The sequence below is a fragment of the Siphateles boraxobius genome, unplaced genomic scaffold (genome assembly GCF_051911475.1).
Source record: "Siphateles boraxobius isolate OS27281-9 unplaced genomic scaffold, OSU_SipBor_1 9, whole genome shotgun sequence".
NCBI lineage: Eukaryota > Metazoa > Chordata > Actinopteri > Cypriniformes > Leuciscidae > Siphateles > Siphateles boraxobius.
In genome coordinates, this window is record NW_027509219.1 from 11,495,902 (window position 1) to 11,518,539 (window position 22,638).

General features: G+C 37.3%; 1 protein-coding gene across 2 annotated transcripts in view; it reads right to left on the bottom strand.

Annotated features, from left to right (window-relative positions):
* Positions 1–22,638, bottom strand: part of LOC143732106 (transmembrane protein 132C) — a 383,833-nt gene that overhangs the window by 24,198 nt on the left and 336,997 nt on the right. For both annotated transcript variants that reach the window (XM_077222799.1, XM_077222800.1), the window contains one exon: positions 10,576–10,719. In XM_077222799.1, coding sequence (XP_077078914.1) covers positions 10,576–10,719 — 144 coding nt within the window. The remainder of the gene's footprint in view (positions 1–10,575; positions 10,720–22,638) is intronic.

A 22,638-nucleotide genomic window follows, 5' to 3' on the forward strand; every position in this document is an offset into this window, starting at 1 on the left:
CTGTTACTTCAACAAAGTCTGAGTGCGAAAATGCTTAGACTGTCTTCGTGGGCTAAAAAAGTTAACCTGTAAAAAAAAAAAAAAAGAGCCAAAATGAAATTTGTTTGGCGTTCATTTCAGAATTCGAAACAGCTTGCCAAAGCGAACTTTCCTGAAAAGTTCCTGCCTTTCTTTGACATTGAATTCTGTTCAGTCCAGCGAGACCATACGTCCGTGAGTAAAACATGAACACACTGAAGAGCCGCTTTATAGTCTTTACAGACACTGACAATGTTTTTCATGTTTTAATACTGTAAAGCTGTTTGGGGCCGATAGACGATGATCAGTTGATAGACGCGCTGAGGCGGGGTTATCAAGAAGATTTGACGTTTCCAATTAATGTATAGAATTATTATTATTACTACTACTTTTATTATTAAATTAATATTACATTTAATTTGCCCCACAATAATTTTATATTGGATCACCCCATAACCGACGAGGTTCGAGGAAAATTAAAGATTAGTTAGATTAGCTTACTCCTCATTTCAAAAACAACTTGTTTAAGACGAAAGACTTCTCTTCTCATTTTTTCACTACTTTTGGGCCACAAGAGAAATTTTAAGAAAATAAATGAAGACCGTTATATAGGCTACCGTTATGGGGTTACCAGTATATTCAGCTCACATCGTCTCTGAGAGTATTTGCACCGTTAATGCAGCGTCAGATGTTTTTACTTTCACTTTGTGTATTGAACAATTGACTGGGGTTTGATTGAGACTTCTCCACCACCATGACTCTAGCAAAGTTTGCAAAGTTTGTGTGATATCCACCGGCTCGCCTTCATGGATTAAAAATGTAAATATTTCCAATATTGTGTGAAAATTTCAATCAAAAACCAACAATTGTTTGCAAAATGATGGACAGAGATTTAGATTTTGCAAGCGTCATATTTCGTGATAAAATCAAGTAAATTATTAAATAAACGAGTAAATTAACAACTCAATTGGGTCTTTACTGGAGTGTCGAATTGCAGAGCTCATGCAAAAATATCCACATCGCTATGATCAAATGCTTTCTTATTCTTAGCTGCTGTTTTCTCACCGCTGTCATTTTTGTTTTGTGTTAATCTTTGTAATTGAAAAGAAAGCATGCAGCACAAGCACATTTTACATCTTCATCTAAACGCCGCTCTCAGCAGTGTGGACGGCATCAGGATGTCACGTATTTCTAACATCTTTTTATCCCTAAGCAAAAAATGAGTGAGTATATCGTGGCCTTAATTTGTTCATAAATTAAATCACGATGGGACTTATAATATATGCACGGTGGGTATTCAAATAAAAGTTTAAGAAGTATCTTAAGTAGAAGTAGAAATAGAAGTATCTATTGTCAAGTATCACATGCCGTCATTGGTAGTAACATTAATGAAAAATGTATGCACATTATTTTGATCTTAAAATAGGAGCTGTACTCATTAAAACAGATATATAGTCAAATCATTTTTACAATGTTTAAAAATGTACTGTATATTTCAAATAAACACTGTTCTTTGGAATTTTTTATTCATCAAAGATTTGTGCATCAACAAAAAAATTATGTAGCATGGCTGTGTTCAACATTAATAACAATAATAAATGTATCATGAGCAGCAAATTAGAATATTTCAATGATTTCCGAAGGATTGTGTGACGGTTATGGCTGCTGAAAATTCAGTTTTTCTATTACAGGAATTAATACCATTTTTAAATATATTAAAATAGAAACAGTTATTTTAAACAGTAATTATATTTCACAATATTATTGTTTTTATTATTGTATATTTGATCCAATAAATCCAGTCTGGTGAGCATAAAAAAAAGCTATATATTGTATTGACCTGTTTTGCAACTAACTTTCTACTAAAAAGTAAACTGCCAGTTATTTCCAGCAAGTTCACTGTAATTGCTTTGATTAATATGGTACATTTGATCTATTCCAACATCACTAACTCAAATCTATTGTTACGGACACACACACAGACACACAAACACACAACACATAGGCCGTCATCATTAATCACTGCCACAGTCTGGGGAATCTCCCAACGCAATGTTACAGCCATGACTATTCAGTCTGGAAATTAACTACCTGTCAGACACATCCAATCAAGCAGACATCTGAGGAACGAGGGGGCCGTACACGTGTTTGACTGAGCAGGTCTGACAGCACAATTAACCAGGTCTTAAACTACAACTATGTGGGTCTTCTTGAAGGAAGAAGTTATTTATAATCAAAGGTGAAATACATCCAAGAAAAGTACATTCAACTTTTACGTCCTCCTATTTATATTAAACACTTCATCTGTTCTACTGGACACGGTTGGACTACTAATGTAGCTCCTCATTTCACTCCTTTCAGGAGAACCGGTAATCTAAACTCACCTTTTTATGTGGTCATCAGTTTTACCTGACTGGCTTCCAATAGTGCTTTACATCAAACGACTTACTGGCTCCTTTGAAAGAAAACCAGATAACACTCCCCTGTGCGCTCTCTCTCACACACTCTATACAGCATCATGGTATATGGCCCAAGAATCATCGATTCCTAATAAACACACAAACCCACTAAAATACACACATATACATTTTCACACAAAGGTTTGGTCAATACATTTGAGTTTTTACTGAGGATCCTTTGCAGTCTTCCAGTTTTTAAAGTATTCAAAGATGTCACTTTGATTGGACACTATTATTGTATGTGTCCAATGTAACACTGCTGATACTGCACACAACCTTCACAAGTGTTCACAAGCATTACAGTATGTGCAGCCACTAACATCTATTGATTATGCACATCATTGCTCAAAATCTGAACAGCTATGTTTCTATTTTAAGCTGTGTTGCCCACAAGAACACTCTTGACCTAAGAGGCTATTTCTATTTTTATACGGAAGTATATATATGTTTTTCCGGCTCTTTTGAAAATCAATATTGAAATACTATATTGAAAATTCTCCCCCAGTACACCAGACTACTTATTGATACTAGGCAGCAGAAATATCTAGTTCAGGCATGAAATTCTAGAGGACACAGGCTTATAGGTCCTTTACATGCAATATGCAAGCAATCACATCATGACTACATGGCACAAGCTGATTGGCTTCTGCTGATCCTGCAGCCAATGAGATTGCTTGCTCAACATTTAAATAGTCTGGTTCATTGTTTGCTGCTAGTCTGAAACCCTCCACCTCCTCCAGCTCCACCTGCCTAGATCTGCAACAGGATTTATTTATGTATGTCTATTTATGCAGCAGCATATCTGTGTATCTATTAGCAGTAGCAAGTTCATACTTGTTCTACAGCAACAAAAATCAATAGCAGCAGCGTCACAAATCTAGTGCCAGCGTTTAAAAAAAAAAAAAAAAAAAATTAAAACGTAGAATGGGAGTAGATTATTTAAAAGAATCATGCAAGGTAATTTACTAAGGTTTGCGCTAGTAATTTTACTGGTATTTGTGCCATTATATAACGGTCCAAAAAAATTTGCGCTGCTCTTGGTAGATTGCGTTGGTCATTATGGAAATGTTTTGGCTGTGTCTGTGTTTTTTCATTTGTGTGTCGTCAGTCGATCACATGCAGCACTTTCCACTCCCAACGGCGCTCTCACGCTATTTTGCCCAGTTTAGTAAATCTGGCCCCTAGTCTGTTAATTCAGTAAACTTCAATAATATTATACGCGTCAACCGCTTTTTGTCCCCCCCCATACTATATTCTATATACATATTCTATATTCTATATATATATTCTATATAGTATGACTATATACATACTATATAGTCATACTATATTTTATAATATAGTATGAAATTACTATATTATAAAATATATAAAAAACAAATAAAAACTTAAGTGTTTTAATTGCAATTAATCGTGATTAATCACAGAAAAAATGTATGATTAATCTAGTTAATTTTTCAACACAAAACATTAACAGTGAACATTTTTGACTTTATAAAATTATTCTCTCAAGTATTGATGTCCGGCCCCTATTAAACAAAGTAAGAAAGACATATTTTTCTTATACATAGTTTAGTAGCCTACTATTTTTTGGCAAAATGTATCATTATAATCAACTTAATTACTTCCTGGATTTTGTATCACCATAGTCCCTAAATGTAGCCTATGTAAATGCAGGAAATGGGATTTAATTTTTTTTTTAAATCCTCAATTTTGTGTCCCACCCCCCCCACTTCCCAAACCGAAGTTACAATCTTGCATGTCAAAGTAACTCAAACTAACCTCCAGCTGTTACTAGTAGCTAGCAGTAGCACACATTAGCATGGTATGCAATTATTAACAATACAATTATGCAAAGTACAGCACAACAAAGAGGAGACTAGCTACTAGCAACATTTGCAGAGGAAGTGCTCATTGAAAAAGCAACATACAGCATACTCTTCATCCACCCGTCTTTGAGCACAAGCTCCACTCTTCACGACAACATTAACTCCCCATCCTCCAACATAGCAGAATCTCTTCTAAGGCTATGTCTACATTAATCCGAATAGAATTTTTTATTTCAAAGTGCTCACTGTCCACACTACTGTTTTCATGTGTTTTCCAAAAGTTTCTCATCCACACTGAAATGTCTAAAAACATAACAGGCACAACAGCTGTATAAACACGCATCTATATCCGTCACATGACAAAACATGCGTCATCGTATTCAAAAACCTCAGTTTTCACATTCCACACTACAACGAGATAACGGCGTGTTCACATTTATCCACATGGGAAAGCTTTTTAAAAAAAACTCAATTTTTGCAGGACAAAAATGCCGTCTCAGTGTCAACGGAAGGCCAAAACAAAGAGGAAAAGATGCGTTTTCAAAAAAAAAAACGTTAATGAGTGGACAAGGCCTAAAATACAACATAATGGAACTGTAAACATCTTGCTCAAAAGCACATAAAATAATATATCATTTCAACATTTACTCTTTATGCAAAGCATGGTGAAAACTAGAAATGGAACTAGAAACCCTACCCAGGTTCAAAAATGGCAACTTTTTTTTAAAGAAATGAACATTCAGAAATGCATTAAACTGCTTAAAACTGACAGTAAATACATTTTTAACGTTACAAATGATTTTTATTTCAAATAAATTGTTCTTTTTATCCATCAAAGAATCTATAAAATATTAAGTGGCACAACTGTTTTCATCATTGATAGTAAGAAGAAATGTTTCTTGAGCACCAGATCAGTATATTAGAATTATTTCTGAATCATGTGACAGTGAAGACTGGAGTAGTGATGCTGAAAATTCAGTGTTGCCATTACATGAATATATTACATTTTGAAATATATTAAAATAAAAAGTTATTTTAAAGTGCTATAATACTGAAAAATATTATAGAATATATAACTTCTCTCAAAAACGTTTAAAAAAATCGTACCGATCCCAACCGTTTGATGCTACATAAATCATAGATTGCTTGAATCTCTGAACACTGAGAAGAAGAAAAAAATCAAGGTTATTATGAAGGAAAATATGCAGGGAAAATGAAAACAGCTCAAAATAAGTACCTGCTCTGAAAAGTGTAGTTTGGAAGTGTAGGAAGCACTCTTCAAAGTACAAATGTCAAGTGTGGATACCTTTCAGGAATTTTGAAACTGAAATATGTTGAATGAGAATTACAAATTTTAATCAAGGTCACACTCTTATTGGCTCTTGAAGTTCTCAGAAGTTGGAAATTGATCCAGCTCTTTGTGACAAGATTCAAAGAACGTTAGACGCTTTGATTTAAAGTTGTTGTCAGGATGACCTTACTTTCCAACGTTCTCACAATTTGCGACAAAAAACAGAATTGACGTATTTACAGTCTGCAGTTATGACATATTGAGTTGTGTGACTAGTAAGCACAGTCACAGACTGCTATTGAAGTTGATTACATCAGTAAAACTGATCAAACAAAGCCGCCAGAATGTCTAGAAACATGCAATACATGTGACCTCATGTCAGCAAACAACTGCTTCACTTTTTTATTTTAAATAAAGGTCTCCTCTTAGCATTTTAGTCAACATTTCAAAAAAAAAAGCGGGAAAACACATGAATGTTTTCTATTTAGCATCTAAGAACATAATATAATGCAGCACAATATAGCCATTCAGCATTTTGGCACCGCAGTTTTAGCTAAAGAGATTGTGTAATTTAGTCTATTATGCATGACATTTATTTTCTTTAATTATCTATTGTTGTGACTACTGACAGGCTGATGGGTTTATGTTTCAAATTAATTGGGAGAAAATGATCCACAATGGTAGATAATGATCCAATATTCAAATTGTTGGTCATGATTATAGAAAGAAAATTGCTTTTACTTTTCAATCTCCGGAGGAACAAACTATTTTCAAATCTGTCACACTCTTTATATCAACTAGTTCCTTCTCTTATTATCAAGTTCTTTCACACGCACACATAGGACTCTCCAAGGAAATAGAAAATTCATATTAAAACGGTTATCTTTCTAACCCACTACAGTGATTATGATCAAAGCAAATCCATTATGCATTAGTGTGTACGCCCCGAGATCCATTATTAAGCTACAATGTCACACTTATATATTTAACATTAATCCCCCTGCTCATGTTTCATAGAGACATTTTCACATGGTCAGCTGAGGTTAGATTGAGTAATTGCAATGTTTGATTCTATGCCTCAGTCTCCATAGCACGCCTTTGTTATCATTGTAAAAGCAATTGAGCTACTGAAATAATGTTAAAATTGGTCTTTGAGTTGTGTTTAGATGTTTTTGATTTGTCTGGCTACTGTTCAATTGCTTGTTAATGCAAATATCTAATCAGCCAATCACATTCCATCTCTAAATGCACAACATCTGCTTTACAAGCCATGGGCACACAGCAGCAGAAGAACACACACCGGGTGCCACTCCTGTCAGCTAAGAACAGGACACTGAGGCGTCAATTCGCATGGGTTGACAAGTCAACAAAACGGGACTATAAAATATTGGAAAAACGTTGTCTGGTCTGATGAGTCTCGATTTCTGCTCCGACATTCAGATGGTAGTCTCAGAATTTGGTGTAAACAACATGAAATCATGGATCTATCCTGCTTTTTTTTGTCAACGGGTTCATCAGGCTGCTGTAATGGTGTGAGGTATATTTTCTTGTCACACATTTTAGGCCCCTTAGTACCAACTGAGCATTGTTTAAACGCCGCAGCCTACCTGAGAATTGTTGCTGACCATGTCCATCCCTTTCACAGTGTTCCCATCTTCTAATGTCTACTTCCAGCAGGATAACACGCCATGTCACAAAGATCAAATCATCTCAAACTGGTTTCTTGAACATGACAATGAGTTCAATATACTCAAATGGCCTCCAAAGTCACCGGATCTCAACCCAATAGAGCAGCTTTGGGATGTGCAGCCGACAAATCTGCATCAACTGTGTGATGCTATCATGTCAATATAGACCATAATCTCTAAAAAAATGTTTCCAGCACCTTGTTGAATCAATGCCATGAAGAATTAAGGAAGTTCTGAAGGCAAAAGAGGGTCCAACCCGGTACTTGTAAAGTGTACCTAATACATTCCTTGCAAAAAAAACAGCATTTTGCAGTAAATTATAGCATTTTTTTTTAGTGCAGGTAATAAATAATTGGCTTGTATTGTTCTAGTCAGGCCACATAGGAGATAATGCAGTATGTAATTTCTTTACCTAAAGCGTCACTAAATAATTACTGGCTTCACAAACCCTCCCCCGTATGTCACTGGTAAAGTTAACAGTTCAAAGTTACACTGGAGGGAAACTCTGACTGAAGCCTAAATATGTGCTTCATGTGGTGACATCTAAATGATTTTATTACCTGGTTATTTAATGAGTGAATCAGCCTGACTACATTAGATTAAGCCAACAGTTTTAAGGGTCAGATCAGGTAAAAATAGCTCCTAACTGCACACGTTCTGTTTACACCGCGTATCTGAAGCTAAAACTTTTTTTCATGAATATGAATGAAATGTTAGGCTGAAAGTTGGAGTACTGCGGTCTATGTAAACATATACAACGTTTTGATCATTTGCACACGACCAAAGCCTTTAATGCTTTTAAGAGAGTTTTAGCTGAACCACAGCTGTGTTTTTAACTGTGAAGAAACACATTTAAATTAGCAATTAAAAACATTCTTACGAATCTCGCTGGCATTAAATCACTCCCACAGTGAAAGCTGATTGCGTACAAGTCTTTTGGGTCATTTAAAATGAGAGAATTTCATGTCTAAACAACCTCAACTGAATAGGCCTGTCAAACACAAATTATCATCTCCAGAAAAAAAACAAAAACAAATTGTACAATACAATCTTGTTTAGAAACAAGCTTCAGCAGATTTCGTCTGATGCGTAATCAAACATATCATAATTATATACGCTATGATTGAATTTGAGCTCATACGTGACCGAGATCCAGCTGGAGGCATTGAAAAATAATACAAAAAAACAAGAATTAAAGAAAAGAACATAATGGTCAGTGAACTTCCCTTTGTGGAAAAGAAATGCGCTTCATTTTACTGAATGCACAAAGTGAAAAAACTGCACTTGCACTGCACATAATATTAGTTAATATATTTAATATCTGAAGTTAATTTATAATATTTTAAATGTACTAATTTGCAATGTCATCATTACAAATGAGTAATTACAAATATATTTAAATATACGACACGTTTCAACAGAAATGACATTGCTAAATGTCAAAACATAAATGCATTCAGGAGTACACTTTAAGCATATTTGTAGGTATGTATGTATATTAATAATGTACTTAAGTCCTACTTGTGTCAAACAGCACTCCAAAGTTCAGTTAATTGCATATCATATAATGTCAAACTAAAATGCATTGTCATTTAAAAGCAATTAACATCCAATTAAAGGAATAGTTCACAAAAAATAATAATTCTGTCATCATTTGCTCACCCTGAAGATGTTCCAAACTTGTATGAATTTCTTTCTTCTGCTGAACACATAAGAAGATATTTTGAAGAATGTTGATAACCAGACAGTTGATGGACAACATTGACTTACATAGTATTTTTTCCCCCATACTTTGGAAGTCAATGGGGTCCGTCAACTGCCCGTCTGTTTACCAACATTCTTCAAAATAACTTCTTAAGTGTTCAACAGACATTCATACAGGTTTGGAACAACTTGAGGGTGAGTAGATTACAGAATATTAATTTTTGGGTGAACTATCCCTTTAAAGCTGCAGTCCGCAGTTTTTCCTCTTTGTCGCCATCTCTGTTTGAAATCTGCAATTGCAGTTATTCGCGGAATTATCAACTTTACGTGGGTTGTGCCTCGACACGGCACAGCGCGGATGAATCCAATGTTTGAGGAGAATGTGTGGCTGCCAGTCACCGCGCCGATGTGGATACTGTGACTGTCATTCAGAATCACAGATTATTCTTTTTGGAATTATGACCAACATATTAATTTTCAAACAAGTAAGCAACATCCAGTTTTGTTCTGGTTCTGACCAACTAATGGAAAAAATCATTGCAGTAAATCGCGCTGATTAAATCTAACAATCGCTTGTTAATGTTCAACATCAGGATTGCGTGACTACATGTAATGCCCTTCCGATATTTATCCTTGTTTTTGCATGGGTTCGGTTGCAGTCTCTTTTTTTTTTTCTGTAGCCACTCCGAAGTCTTTTGCATTTTACAACGGGTGAATCTCCAGTTGTCACTGGTGATTGTCGTTTGAACCTTTCTGGATCCGCCATCAAATTGATAAGTTTAATTATATCAAGTGCTGTGAGAAAAGGTTTTACATCTCCACCTCCAGCATCCTCACACGGAATATAGCCTACAAGCCGAGACATCTTCTTTATGTGTACAGATGTGACGTAATGACGCAAAGACATGCTCGAATTTCCCGCGGAAATCCACCAGTACCACTGGAATTAAAAAAATTATTACAAGCTTACCGTTTTGAATCGAGCTGAGGCAAGCATAAAGTTTTAAACACTGGCTGGTTTTGTACTTGCTAAAAAAATTATTTTGGATAATTTTCAACCCAAAAAAGTTACGGACTGCAGCTTTAAGTGTATGAAAACATTACATTCAGTTTGCACTCGTTGTTGTAAGTATATTCTTTGGAAGTCTATTATTTCCATAATAAGTACTCTTTTAAAACTATGCTAAAGTGTACTTTTTCACAAAGGACATCGCATGACATCTTGTCAGATTTTTGTAACGTGGTGATTAAGAAATGGATCTCCGCTGAATGAGTGTCAGAGTGAGAACAGACAGGGGGGAGAACATTTTAATTCAGTCAAGACATGAAAAGAACTTTCAAACCGTTCCGTTCAAGTTCCGATTGATTCTTGAAGCATTTGCAATTAGTGTCCGTGTCCCTACATGATGAATAATTATCACCTCTACTAATCATTGGAAAAACTTCATTAAGTATGAATGAAATGTATTGTGCGCTTCATTTGAGCGCTATCATTTTGATTAAAAGTCAGCATGACACAGCATGCTTTGGTTCATTTGTTCATTTGAGTGAATTATTGTAATTAAAGGAGGGAAGAACACACTGACCTTAACCACGTCTTCATCAGTGGACTGGCAGAGCACAGCGTCTGACACGTCTGTAACCATCCCGTCTGTGCCCACCGTCACCACCTTCACTGGCACCGCCACCGTCTTCCCGGTCAGCACTGCAGTGTTTAGGATCTCAGTTTCCTACCAGCACAGACACAACAAACAGCCTTTCATCACTCATTCTTTCCTTCCTTCATTTATGCCTCTATGAAATTATAGCATTTTTGGCAGTGCAGGTCATAAATAATTGCCTTGTATTGTTCTAGTCAGGTCACATATAGGAGATACTGCAGAATGTTATTTCTTTACCTAAAGCGTCACTAAATAATTACTGTGCAGTCCTTCATTTATTTGTCTTTTTTTCCATTTCTTCATTCTTTCCATCCTTCAGTCATTAACATGTTTGTAAATTGTCATTCCTTCCTCCATGAATTAATTTAGGTCATTCTTCTGTTCTTTCCCTTCTTTCCATCATTTATTCCTCCTCCTTCCATTCATTCGTTCTTTCACAACACTTTTTCTTTCCATCCACCCACTTATTCATTCATTGATTCAATCCTTTATTTGTTTCTATTCTCTTCTTCTTCCTAGATTTCCATCCATTCAACCTCCTTCTATAATTAATTCATTATCTTATATGTTCCTTTCTTCCATCTCCTCCTTCCTCATTTCTTTTTTTTCATTATTCATTAATTCTTTGGTTCTTTCATTCACTTGTTCCTATTTTCCATCCACAAACCACCTGTCCTTCATTCCTTAATTTATATCCATCCATCATTCATTAATTCATTCCTTCATTATTTCCATTCTACTTTATATTTATTCATTCAGTTGTCATTCCTTGCTTCTTTTCATCCTCCCCTTTTCCATTTTTAATTAATCTGATCTTTCCTTCCTTCTTTTCATTATTTATTATTCCTTCATTTCCGGTCATCATTCATTCATTTTTTCTTATTTATTTTTTCCATATCTCTTCTATAGTTAATTTATTATTGTATCGGTTCATCATTCATTCCTTTATTCTTTCATTCATTCCTTTCTTCTTCTATCCATCCACTATTCATCGTTTCAGACTTTCCTACATTCATTCAGTCCTTCTTACTATTCATCTTTCATCCATTGGTTTAATTCTTATCTACATCCTTCCTTCATGTTTGTTCATTCCTTCTTTCAGTTAGTCATTCTTTATTTCTCTCTCTCTATATATATATATGTATATTTCTCTTTCTTTCTTTTATACATTCAATTGGTTCAGTCATTCCGTCCTTCATTTTTTATCCTTCATTTATTACATTTTCTGTTCTTTCCTTCTATCTTGCCATTTATTTATTCATTCATTCTCTCAGTCACTCCTTTTTCATTTCATCTATCCTTTCCATTAATTATTTCAGTCTTTCCTAGATTAGTTTGTTCATTCAATTATTCATTTATACGCCGTCAGTGTATGAATGAGTGGGTGAATGAGAGGCAAATATGTAAAGCGCTTTGGTGGCCATTGGGTCTGTGAAAGCGCTATATACACTCAGTCCATTTACCATATCAAATCCTTCATTCATTGTTTCAATCCTTCCCCACATCCTATCCTTCATTAATCCTCCCTCCTTTCTTTCAGTCTTTCGTTATTTGCTTCCTCTATCCTTCTTAACCTCATTTTTTCATTCACTTTCCCCATCCTTCCATCCCTCCCTCCCTTCCTCCCTCCCTCCCTCACTACTTCCTTCTCTCATTCAATTATTCTTTCATTCACTCCTTTCCATCCATCCCTCACTACTTCCTTCTCATTTTGTTCTTTCATTCACTGCTTTCCATTCTCCTTCCACCCACTCACTCACTGAAACATTCACTCACAGTCACTCACTGAAACATACTCACTCACTCATTGAAACACTCACTCACTGAAACATTCACTCACTCACTCACTGAAACATTCACTCACTCACTCACTGAAACATTCACTCACTCACTGAAACATTCACTCACTCACTCACTGAAACATTCACTCACTCACTCACTCACTGAAACATTCACTCACTCACTCACTCACTCACTGAAACATTCACTCACTCACTCACTCACTGAAACATTCACTCACTCACTCACTGAAACATTCACTCACTCACTCACTCACTGAAACATTCACTCACTCACTCACAGAAACATTCACTCACTCACTCACTCACTCACTCACTCACAGAAACATTCACTCACTCACTCACTCACTCACTCACTGAAACATTCACTCACTCACTCACTCACTGAAACATTCACTCACTCACTCACAGAAACATTCACTCACTCACTCACTGAAACATTCACTCACTCACTCACTGAAACATTCACTCACTCACTCACTGAAACATTCACTCACTCACTCACTGAAACATTCACTCACTCACTCAAACATTCACTCCCTCACTCACTGAAACATTCACTCACTCACTCACTGAAACATTCACTCACTCACTCAAACATTCACTCACTCACTGAAACATTCACTCACTCACTCACTGAAACATTCACTCACTCACTCACTGAAACATTCACTCACGCAATCACTGAAACATACTCACTCACTCATTGAAACATACTCACACACTCACTCACTGAAACATACATTCACTCACTCACTGAAACATTCACTCACTCACTCACTGAAACATTCACTCACTCACTCACTGAAACATTCACTCACGCAATCACTGAAACATACTCACTCACTCATTGAAACATACTCACACACTCACTCACTGAAACATACACTCACTCACTCACTGAAACATTCACTCACTCACTCAAACATTCACTCCCTCACTCACTGAAACATTCACTCACTCACTCACTGAAACATTCACTCACTCACTCAAACATTCACTCACTCACTGAAACATTCACTCACTCACTCACTGAAACATTCACTCACTCACTCACTGAAACATTCACTCACGCAATCACTGAAACATACTCACTCACTCATTGAAACATACTCACACACTCACTCACTGAAACATACACTCACACACTCACTCACTCACTGAAACACACACACTCGCTGAAACATACACACACACTCACTGAAACATACACTCACTCACTGAAACATACACTCACTCACTGAAACATACACTCACTCACTCAATGAAACACACTCAATCACTCATTCACTCACTGAAACACACACACACACACACTGAAACATACACTCACTTAGTCAATGAAACACACTCAAGCACTCACTCACTGAAACACATTCAAGCACTCACTCACTGAAACACATTCAAGCACTCACTCACTCACTGAAACACACACACACACACACACTCACTCACTGAAACATACACTCACACACTCACTCACTGAAATATACAAATAAATAGCAAGAAAGAAGGAAAGAACAGAAAAAGTAATAAATGAAAGATAAAAAATTAAGGATGGAATGACTGAACCATTGAATGGGTTGAGTGAATGTACAAAAGAAAGAAAGAGAGACATACAGATATCTTTATATAGAAATAAAGAATGTTTAACTGAAAGAAGGAATGAACAAACGTGAAGGAAGGATGTAGATAAGAATTAAACCAATGAATGAAAGATGAATAGTAAGAAGGAGTGAATGAATGAAAGATGAATAGTAAGGAGTGAATGAATGTAGGAAAGTCTGAAACAATGAATGGTTGATGGATGGAAAGAAGAAAAGAATGAATGAAAGAAGAGAAGTCAAAGAGCTGAGGAAGAAGGCAGCGGGTTTGACAGTTCAGGGAAGGGGGTTCATTAGAAGAGAAACAGACCGAGTCCTTAACCTTTCAGCCACAGAGTCACACTGTTTCAGACAACCACATAATTGAGACCATTACAGTCAGCGTGAGAAACTCAGCCCCATTGTGCCATCCTGAGAGACAGGCAGACATTAGTAGCATAGTCAATTTACCTCATTAGCAGATCACTTTCAATTAACCAATCTGCTTGCCCTCAATGTCCAACAGCGGCAGCACGGTTACTGCAATCAGACGGTATTCATTCACTGCACGCACCATCTTTCCATCCCCATTTCTTTCTCTTTATTTCGCTCTTTTATAAGAGAGCAAGAGATGACATAACCTAATCTCAATGAATGCATAATGACATGCTCAGCTTACCGCCATCTCACCAACTCTCTGCCTTATTATTCCCATTACCACAAGCACCACTTTCTGTCTCTCTATCTTGACTTTGGTAGTTCTTCCTTTTCATATTTTTATGTGAGAAAGGAAGAAACGAATGAGAAGAAAAAAAAGATTTTGTCCTCACAGCTTTGGTTTTTCCCCTCTCCATATTATATATATTTTTAAGCCGATCTGCTCTTTACAGGCTTTATTCCATGTCATTTCTGTAATGCTATTGCTGGAAGACTGTCTTTTTCGGTTTAATTTCTGGATCATGTCAGTGTGTATCCCAGTTAAAGAGACTGTGGTGTCTTCATGCTTTGATTCACTATCTTGACTAAGTCCTTTATGGCAAACAGGGAGGTCACACTTCTCTCGCATCCCTCTAAGAATGGGCTTATAAATGTTTGAGATGTTTTTGTGTGCTGAATAATTTAAAGACAGTGAAAGAGAGCATTGAAATCTGTGAAGGCGTTTTACTTGAGACAGAATTTGTCTCAGAGTAAATAAATGCTTATATGTGGACGCAAATGGAAAATGCATGAAACGTCTCTTTTGCTAAAAGAAAACTAAATTAAAAATTATTAGTTTATTTATTAGCCACTTTTATCTTTGAGGGCATCCCAAAAGGAGGTTTTGTCATATTTAGCTAACTTTTGGTGACATTTTTTCAGCAAATCTGTCCTCGGGGTATGGCTAAGTAAGATACAGATACACACACACAGACCTTTTAAATTGTATCAATGAGAACCTCTCTTAAATGCAATGGTGTTCATGCTAAAATAACATCATACCCTACTCTCAAATGTAACACTCAAACAAACCTTGTGACATTATTGGATTTAAAGCAAAACAAGATTTGGCTGATTTATGTGCATTTCAAATAGGGGGGACCACTTCAAATGTCCTGCTTTTATTTGTTTTACTGTATCTTTGAGGATAATATAAAATTTGGCTCTCACAAGAATATCTAAACATGTACACACAAAAAAAAGTCTCTCCAGAATACTTGACTGATCAGATCAGTTTCATGTCTTGTATTCTTCGTGGATAATAAGAAAAATACAGTTTTCAAGAAAAGGGGGAAAAACATTTTGTGTTTTAAATAGTTAAACACAGTATTGTCAAAGTTAATATTATGGCTTTATATATGGTCAGATACTTGCATGTGTTGTACACTAAAAAAATGATTTTGTGGTCAAGTAAATACTACAGAAAAATGTAATTTTCAAAAACATGGAAAAGTTAGTTCAGGCAAGAATAAAAAAAAAAAAAGTAAATTCTATATTAGTACTCAATTCAAGCATGTAGAAATAAAAGCGAAAATATCAACGTTATAAAATTAAGTAAAATTACTCAACTTTTCTGATACTGGTGTTCCCATCATGCACTGGGGTTTGAACAATTAGGTTGATTTATTCACTGTTTTCCAGCTGTATTTACACGGTTTTATCATTGCTTTTGTTGTTAGGGTTAGTAACTTGCCATTTTGTGACATTGGAGTTCCTTTTCTACTCAAAATGACCCATTCAAACACAAAAACAATCCATCAAATGATACCGTCATTGTGTATTGTCTGACAAATATTGAGGCCTCTGCATTCACATAAAACATAACTTCTGATTTGCAGATATGATATCTCAAACAATATCTATTGTATTAATAAAATGTTTCTAATTAAAGCATATACTTAAAAGTGTGGTTTAATTCAATGTTATATTGTTTGAGTGAAATGTATTGCAAAGGAAACTTCAACTAAATAGATATTACTCAACTTTACTAGTTAAGTTAAAATTACTTATTTCCTTTGTTACTTTCACTTAGCTTAAGTAGAGTTTACTTATTTCCAATACTTAATTCTCAAACTGTGTCCCTTTCCCCAATTAGCCACACCCTCACCTTAGCGTAGGAGTTATTATATTATCAACATTTTAGCAAAATCAAACTGAAATGGAGGTACTAGGTTTTTGACCAGCAAATGTCAGACATAAATGTTTTGTCAGTCATTAGAATGGGCACATCTGAGGCAGTAAGTGCATGAAGTTATGTTTTCATTACAGGTTATAAAGTTTAATGTAGCTCTGTGGGCTCTCACCTTTTTTCGGTCATTTGGCCAAAATCTCATGTTATAAAAGATGAAGTGCTTCGCACAGGCTATTAAAGACAGTATTGGTTATGACTGACAAATGCTAGACTGACTGAGAGAGAGAGAGAGAGAGAGAGAGAGAGAGAGAGAGAGAGAGAGAGAGAGAGAGAGAGAGAGAGAGAGAGAGAGAGAGAGAGAGAGAGAGAGAGAGAGATAGAGAGAGATAGAGAGAGATAGATAGATAGATAGATAGATAGATAGATAGATAGATAGATAGATAGATAGATAGATAGATAGATAGAGTTTCTTGAGTAAAGAAAACAAGGTCTCCACCTGACAGCGGCAATAGAATGATTTCTGAAGGTTCATGTGACAGAAGACTGGAGTAATGATGCTGAAAATTTAAATAATGGAAAAAGACAACAACAACAACAAAAATCACAGGAATAAAATGACATATTCAAATGTATTCAAATAGAACAATCATTATAATTGTACAAATATTTCACAATATTGCTGTTTTTACTGTATTTTTAATCAAATAAATATTTGGTGAGCATAAGAGGCTTCATTCAAAAACATTTAAAAAAATCTTACAGACCCAATCCCTTTTGAACATTAGTGTATATACAGTATCATCATATTTTTGGTGAGCCAGCTGATATGACATTTTACAACCTAAACTAACCTTGCCTGGTCATAAAAAGAAATGTACAGTAAATACTGTATGCTGTACCCACACACCAACACAAACACTTGAGGTTAAACCCTTTAGAACTCTGGTGTGTTCCTTTCACTTTAGCCCACAATAAGTACACTTTAAGGGAAATCCCTGACTCATCCATCACTAAATGCTTCATCCGCAGCGCTCTCTCTCTTTATGCTCTCTGCCTTGAATGCCCCCAAGCCTCCATCTGCCCTCCTGCTAAAATCATTGCCATCGATGGCCTAAATGGCTGTGTAACTTGGGAGAAAGCCAGAACATGTGGACATGTCTATGTGTGCGTGGATCGTTCATCTACTTGTTTGGGGGTGAGGAGCCTCACAGCAGGATAAATGTGAGCAGCAGGGCATTAGCTGCTAGCAAGCAGGAGATCACTGCATGCTGGTAATAAGCCGCAGTGGGACGTCAGTAGAGAGGGGAGAGGGCTGAGACGGCTACTGCAATTGGATACAGACACGGCCATTATCAAAGTTGTGGGGCTGGACTGTTTACAGGCTTGTCCCCCGATGGTTTTTAATGGGCTAGATAGAAAGCATGCTGCAGGGCAAGCCCAGGAGCTAATGGAGGAATTTATGAAACAAGCTCATTCTCAAGGACATCGCAGTCAGATGTTGAGTTCTGCCTCTTATGGCTGCTTTTGGTCATTTTAGGGGCCCTTGGCAAAGAGGCTTTTCTGGCCTGCTGCCTGAAAGGTTAATGTCAATGACCTGAGATAGAGGAAAGGAATTATATTCAATCTAAATAGGGCTGAGCATTACAAATTCCACTATTCAGAGTATTTTGATCATTGTGTTGGAAATGTACAATTAAAGGGGTGCTTCACCGCTGGCACATGGCTACCTATACAGTAGAAAAAGGCGAAATCATTTTTGAAATCAGTGCTACCTGTCTAGAGAAAACATACTCCGTTTCTTACGTAACCTGGGTTCCCTGAGATACGGGAACGAGTACTGCGTCGCTAGACGCTGTTATGGGAAAACTCCTTTTTCTCCAAATTCTGAAGCCTTTTTAATCACGCAGTGAAACTGCACAGCCATTGGTCCGTGCAGAGTAATAAAACGAACCAATGGCAGCATCTGGCTATAAAGCAGGCCATCTTGCATAGGATACTCGAGATTAAATTCAACTGAAGCGACGAACTGAGAGCCGTGCAGCAATATAGCACGACCTGAAATGCAGTACTCGTTCCTGTATCTCAGCGAACCGAGGTTACGCAAGTAACAGAGTACGTTCCCATTCGATAATTTACTCATACTGCATCGCTAGACGCTGTTATGGGGAACCAATACAATCATGCCGTGCTATGGCTGTGGAACGACTATAATGATATACTTGGCCTTAAGCCCTCAGCAGAGCCTAGAGGAACTAAGACGTAATAGGGAATACTCATAACACTAGGGGCTCAGACGGAAGTTCGAGCCACCCTAGGAACGTAAACCAGGAAGAACTCATATACCCCTTTTCCACCAACAAGAACCGGGTGCTGGTTCAGAGCCAGAGCCAAAGCTGGTTCAGAGTGGGTTCGACTGACGAGCTTAATAAGAACCGATTTGCCTTTCCACCGGCTAGAGAGCCACAACAGAGCCAGATCTTACGTCACTGTATACGTCTCATGTTGCCCAGCAACGCTAGTGCGGTAGCGCCAAACAGTACGCCAGGCTTGTTCGAGATGCATCGGCTTCTCGCAGATCGATCTCCGCATGACATCAAAGCACTGCGATAGCGATCTAAAAGCACAAGGAGTCGTATGTTCTCCAAACACTCCCGCAGCTCCGATCGGTCCGCGCCGCTCCGATGCATCTCGAACAAGCCATCAACAATAACGGACGTTGCAATACTATGGATGCTCATGGGTTTACAAAATACATCGGAGTCCAACGCGTTTGTGCAGCTCGCCGTAACTTACATAGACGGATATTTATAATCGAGCTGCTATTAGCTCGACTAGCTGCTATTTAAAAATGGCGGTCACAAGTTTCTATTCGTCTTGTTGGTCACGGTAACCCCGCCCCCAGCCCCTGACGCAAGTGGTTCTTACTTGGCTCTGTTCTAGACCAGCAATGATTTGGTGCTACTTAAGAACCACTTTTCCTGGTTCGGAGCTGGTGCTTTGCGTGTGGAAAACCAAAGAACCGAATTGAAACTAGGCTCTGGCTCCGAACCAGCACCAGCTCTGCCTTGGTGGAAAAGGGGTAATAGAGGTTGATCCTGCCCTAGACAATCGTTCCAAGGAAACCTGTATGGCCTAGGCACTAGAAGGGCCGAGAGCTGGTCAGGTAAGAGAAGGCAATAGCCTGTTAATAGCCAGTGGCCCAGACCTTGATCGGAGCCATGTAGGTATTATAGCAATAGGCGATGGCCACATAGTTACTGCATATAGTAGGGAGGGAAGTTCCAAGTGGTTTGGGCTCGGATGAGGCCAAATCCGCTGGACAGAAAGGACTTGTGCCTGCAGAGCAGGGACTTCTAGATTGTAGAATCTGGTAAATGTGGACGGCGAGGACTAGTTGGGCCGCTGCACAAATATCACCAATGGAGAAACCACTGGACCAGGCCCAGGACGAGGCCATGCCTTCAGTTTCTTCATGCCTTATACCGATGCTAGTGTTAGCAGAAGTAGCATCGCGCAGCTCTGGGGATCCCCTCTGCTGCAGGAAAAGTGAGACGCAGGAATAGACTGTGAGGCGAAACTCGCGCTCTCATTGTGAAAGTGCTCGTCTTCAATGAACGCAGCTTGCGGGGGCGGAGCCGGCTTGTGACGCTTTCAGATGTTTGGCATTTTACAACAAACGCCGGTGAAAAGTGCTCCTTTAGAGGGAATATACTCCATGAGTCTCACCTAAGTCATAGGGGAGAACGTCACATATCCAGCTGAGCTAAAATCAGCCGAGCGCTGTCAGCGTTGAGCTCGCTCTCGCGGTTCACACAGCACTGAGGATTTACCAGGAATAGACCGGCATGAGCTCATTTAGACCCATTCACTCAGCCCTGTAACCCCTTAATTGTTTCTTCGTCTCATGCTCGAGAGAAAGACAGCAATTGGGAACGAGGGGTGGAGCCGCTTTCAGAGAAAGCAGTCTGTGAACGCAACGAGGCGAGACAGCGCTGGACCTCAATAAACACTGCTTGCCGGGGCGGAGCCGGCAAGTGACGCATTTTGGGCATTTTGAAACACACACCAGTGGAAATGTGCTCTTTTAGAGAAATAAGCTCTGTATACTCACCTGACAGAAGTAGGGAGGAGCATCATTCTCAGAGATGCATAGGAAGCTACCTTCTCATAGAAATGGAAGGATACCAACAGGGGATGCAGCCGAATCAGCTCGCTGTAATCAGCTCCTTTCAGCTAGATAGCAGATGTCGGCGCACCGAGTCAGCTAATCCGCTGCGAGGGCTTATTCAACGGAGAGAAGGCTTCTTCAGCTTAGTCTCGAAGTCCAGCGAAGAGCGAAGAGTCATCGTCACTAAAGGATAATTGATCTGAGTATCCTATGCCAGATCACCTGCTTTATAGCAAGATGCCACGCCCAATGGCCAGCTTTGGTGGGCTTCTCTGCCATAGGCCATTAGTTCGTTTTATTACTCTGCACGAACCAATGGCCGTGCAGTTTCACTGCGTGATTAAAAAGGCTTCAGAATTCAGAGACAAAGGAGTTTTCCCATAACAGCGTCTAGTGACGCAGTACGAGTAAACTATCGAAAGGGAACCGAGAAAGAAGGCTGTCAGAGTTTTCCTACCTATTTGGGGGGAAAAGCGAAGACTTCTTAATAAAGCACTGGGCATGTTGCCGTCCAAGGCCAAAATTAGTAAAACACTGTTTATTTACCTATACTACCGACAATGTAACACAAAGTGGGTTGAAATTCAGAGAAATTGCAATTTAAGCAACATTTAACTGTAATCTAGTTCCCTAAATTTAAAAATAATAATAATAATAATAATAATTGTAACTTGGTAAGTTTATTAATTTACACAAAATCAGCTCAAACTGTTTATTTCAATAATTTGATTCAAACTGCATGATGATTTGATGACTGCATCATTGCTCTAAAATATTTATGGACATCTCTACTGCATTCAAATGTTTTCGTTCAAATTTGTGTAGTTAAATATTGCTTATTGCTCATAAATGCAGCTAAATGTTTATAAGTTTAGGTAATTTTTACACATTTGAAAAATACACTCAATTGTTTGTGGTGAAGCATTCCAAAAAGAGAACACAGCAATTCAGTCTAAATCATCTTTAATCCAACAACAGGAATACGTAGGAGAATCTCAGGAGAAACAAACCCGTTCCACACACAATACTAACGATTACAAAACAAGAAATGAACAAAACAGGGAGTTCTTATACACAGAGATATCAAGGGAACTAATTAGATGACAGGTGAATTTAATCATTAACTCATGAGAAACCAAAGAAACTAACAAGGGTGAGGAGAACGCTAAACTGAAAGGATATATACAGGAGCCCAAAACACATGAACAAAAACACAATGAAACTAAACAGTACGTTTTTTTTAATTAACACTTATTCAGCAAGGACATTAAATTGATCAAAAGTGATCAATTTTATTTATTTCAAGTAAATAAATAAAATTAGTGTAGTGTATATGTAGGTAAATATGACTTATTTATAAAATGTAGGTCATTTTACATATTACATATTTTACATATAAGATATGTTTATAAATGTGAATGAAAACATTGTTTGTTGCTTATAAATGACAAAATAAAATAAAAGCAGGTAAAGTTCATAAATGTGTGTTAATGTATATTATTTATTATAATGTGTATATACTGTACTTTTATAATATACTATGTATCATTATATTGATGGATATAAATGAATATGAATAAATAATGTTGTTCATGCCGTGATTATTTTGAACTAAACTTCAATTTTAACATTTGAAATTGAAAGTTTCCTTTTAAGCAAATCTATAGGTTTAATTATGACCTGTTACAACAGGAAGTGCTTAAAATATCTCCATTCTGTGAGAGACTCTTTTCTATGTCGTCTTTGTTTTAAATCTGCAAAACACCCGATTCTGTCTTTCGAAAGCCCAATTCTGTCTTCATCCAGACTAATTCATGATTAAAATTCTGC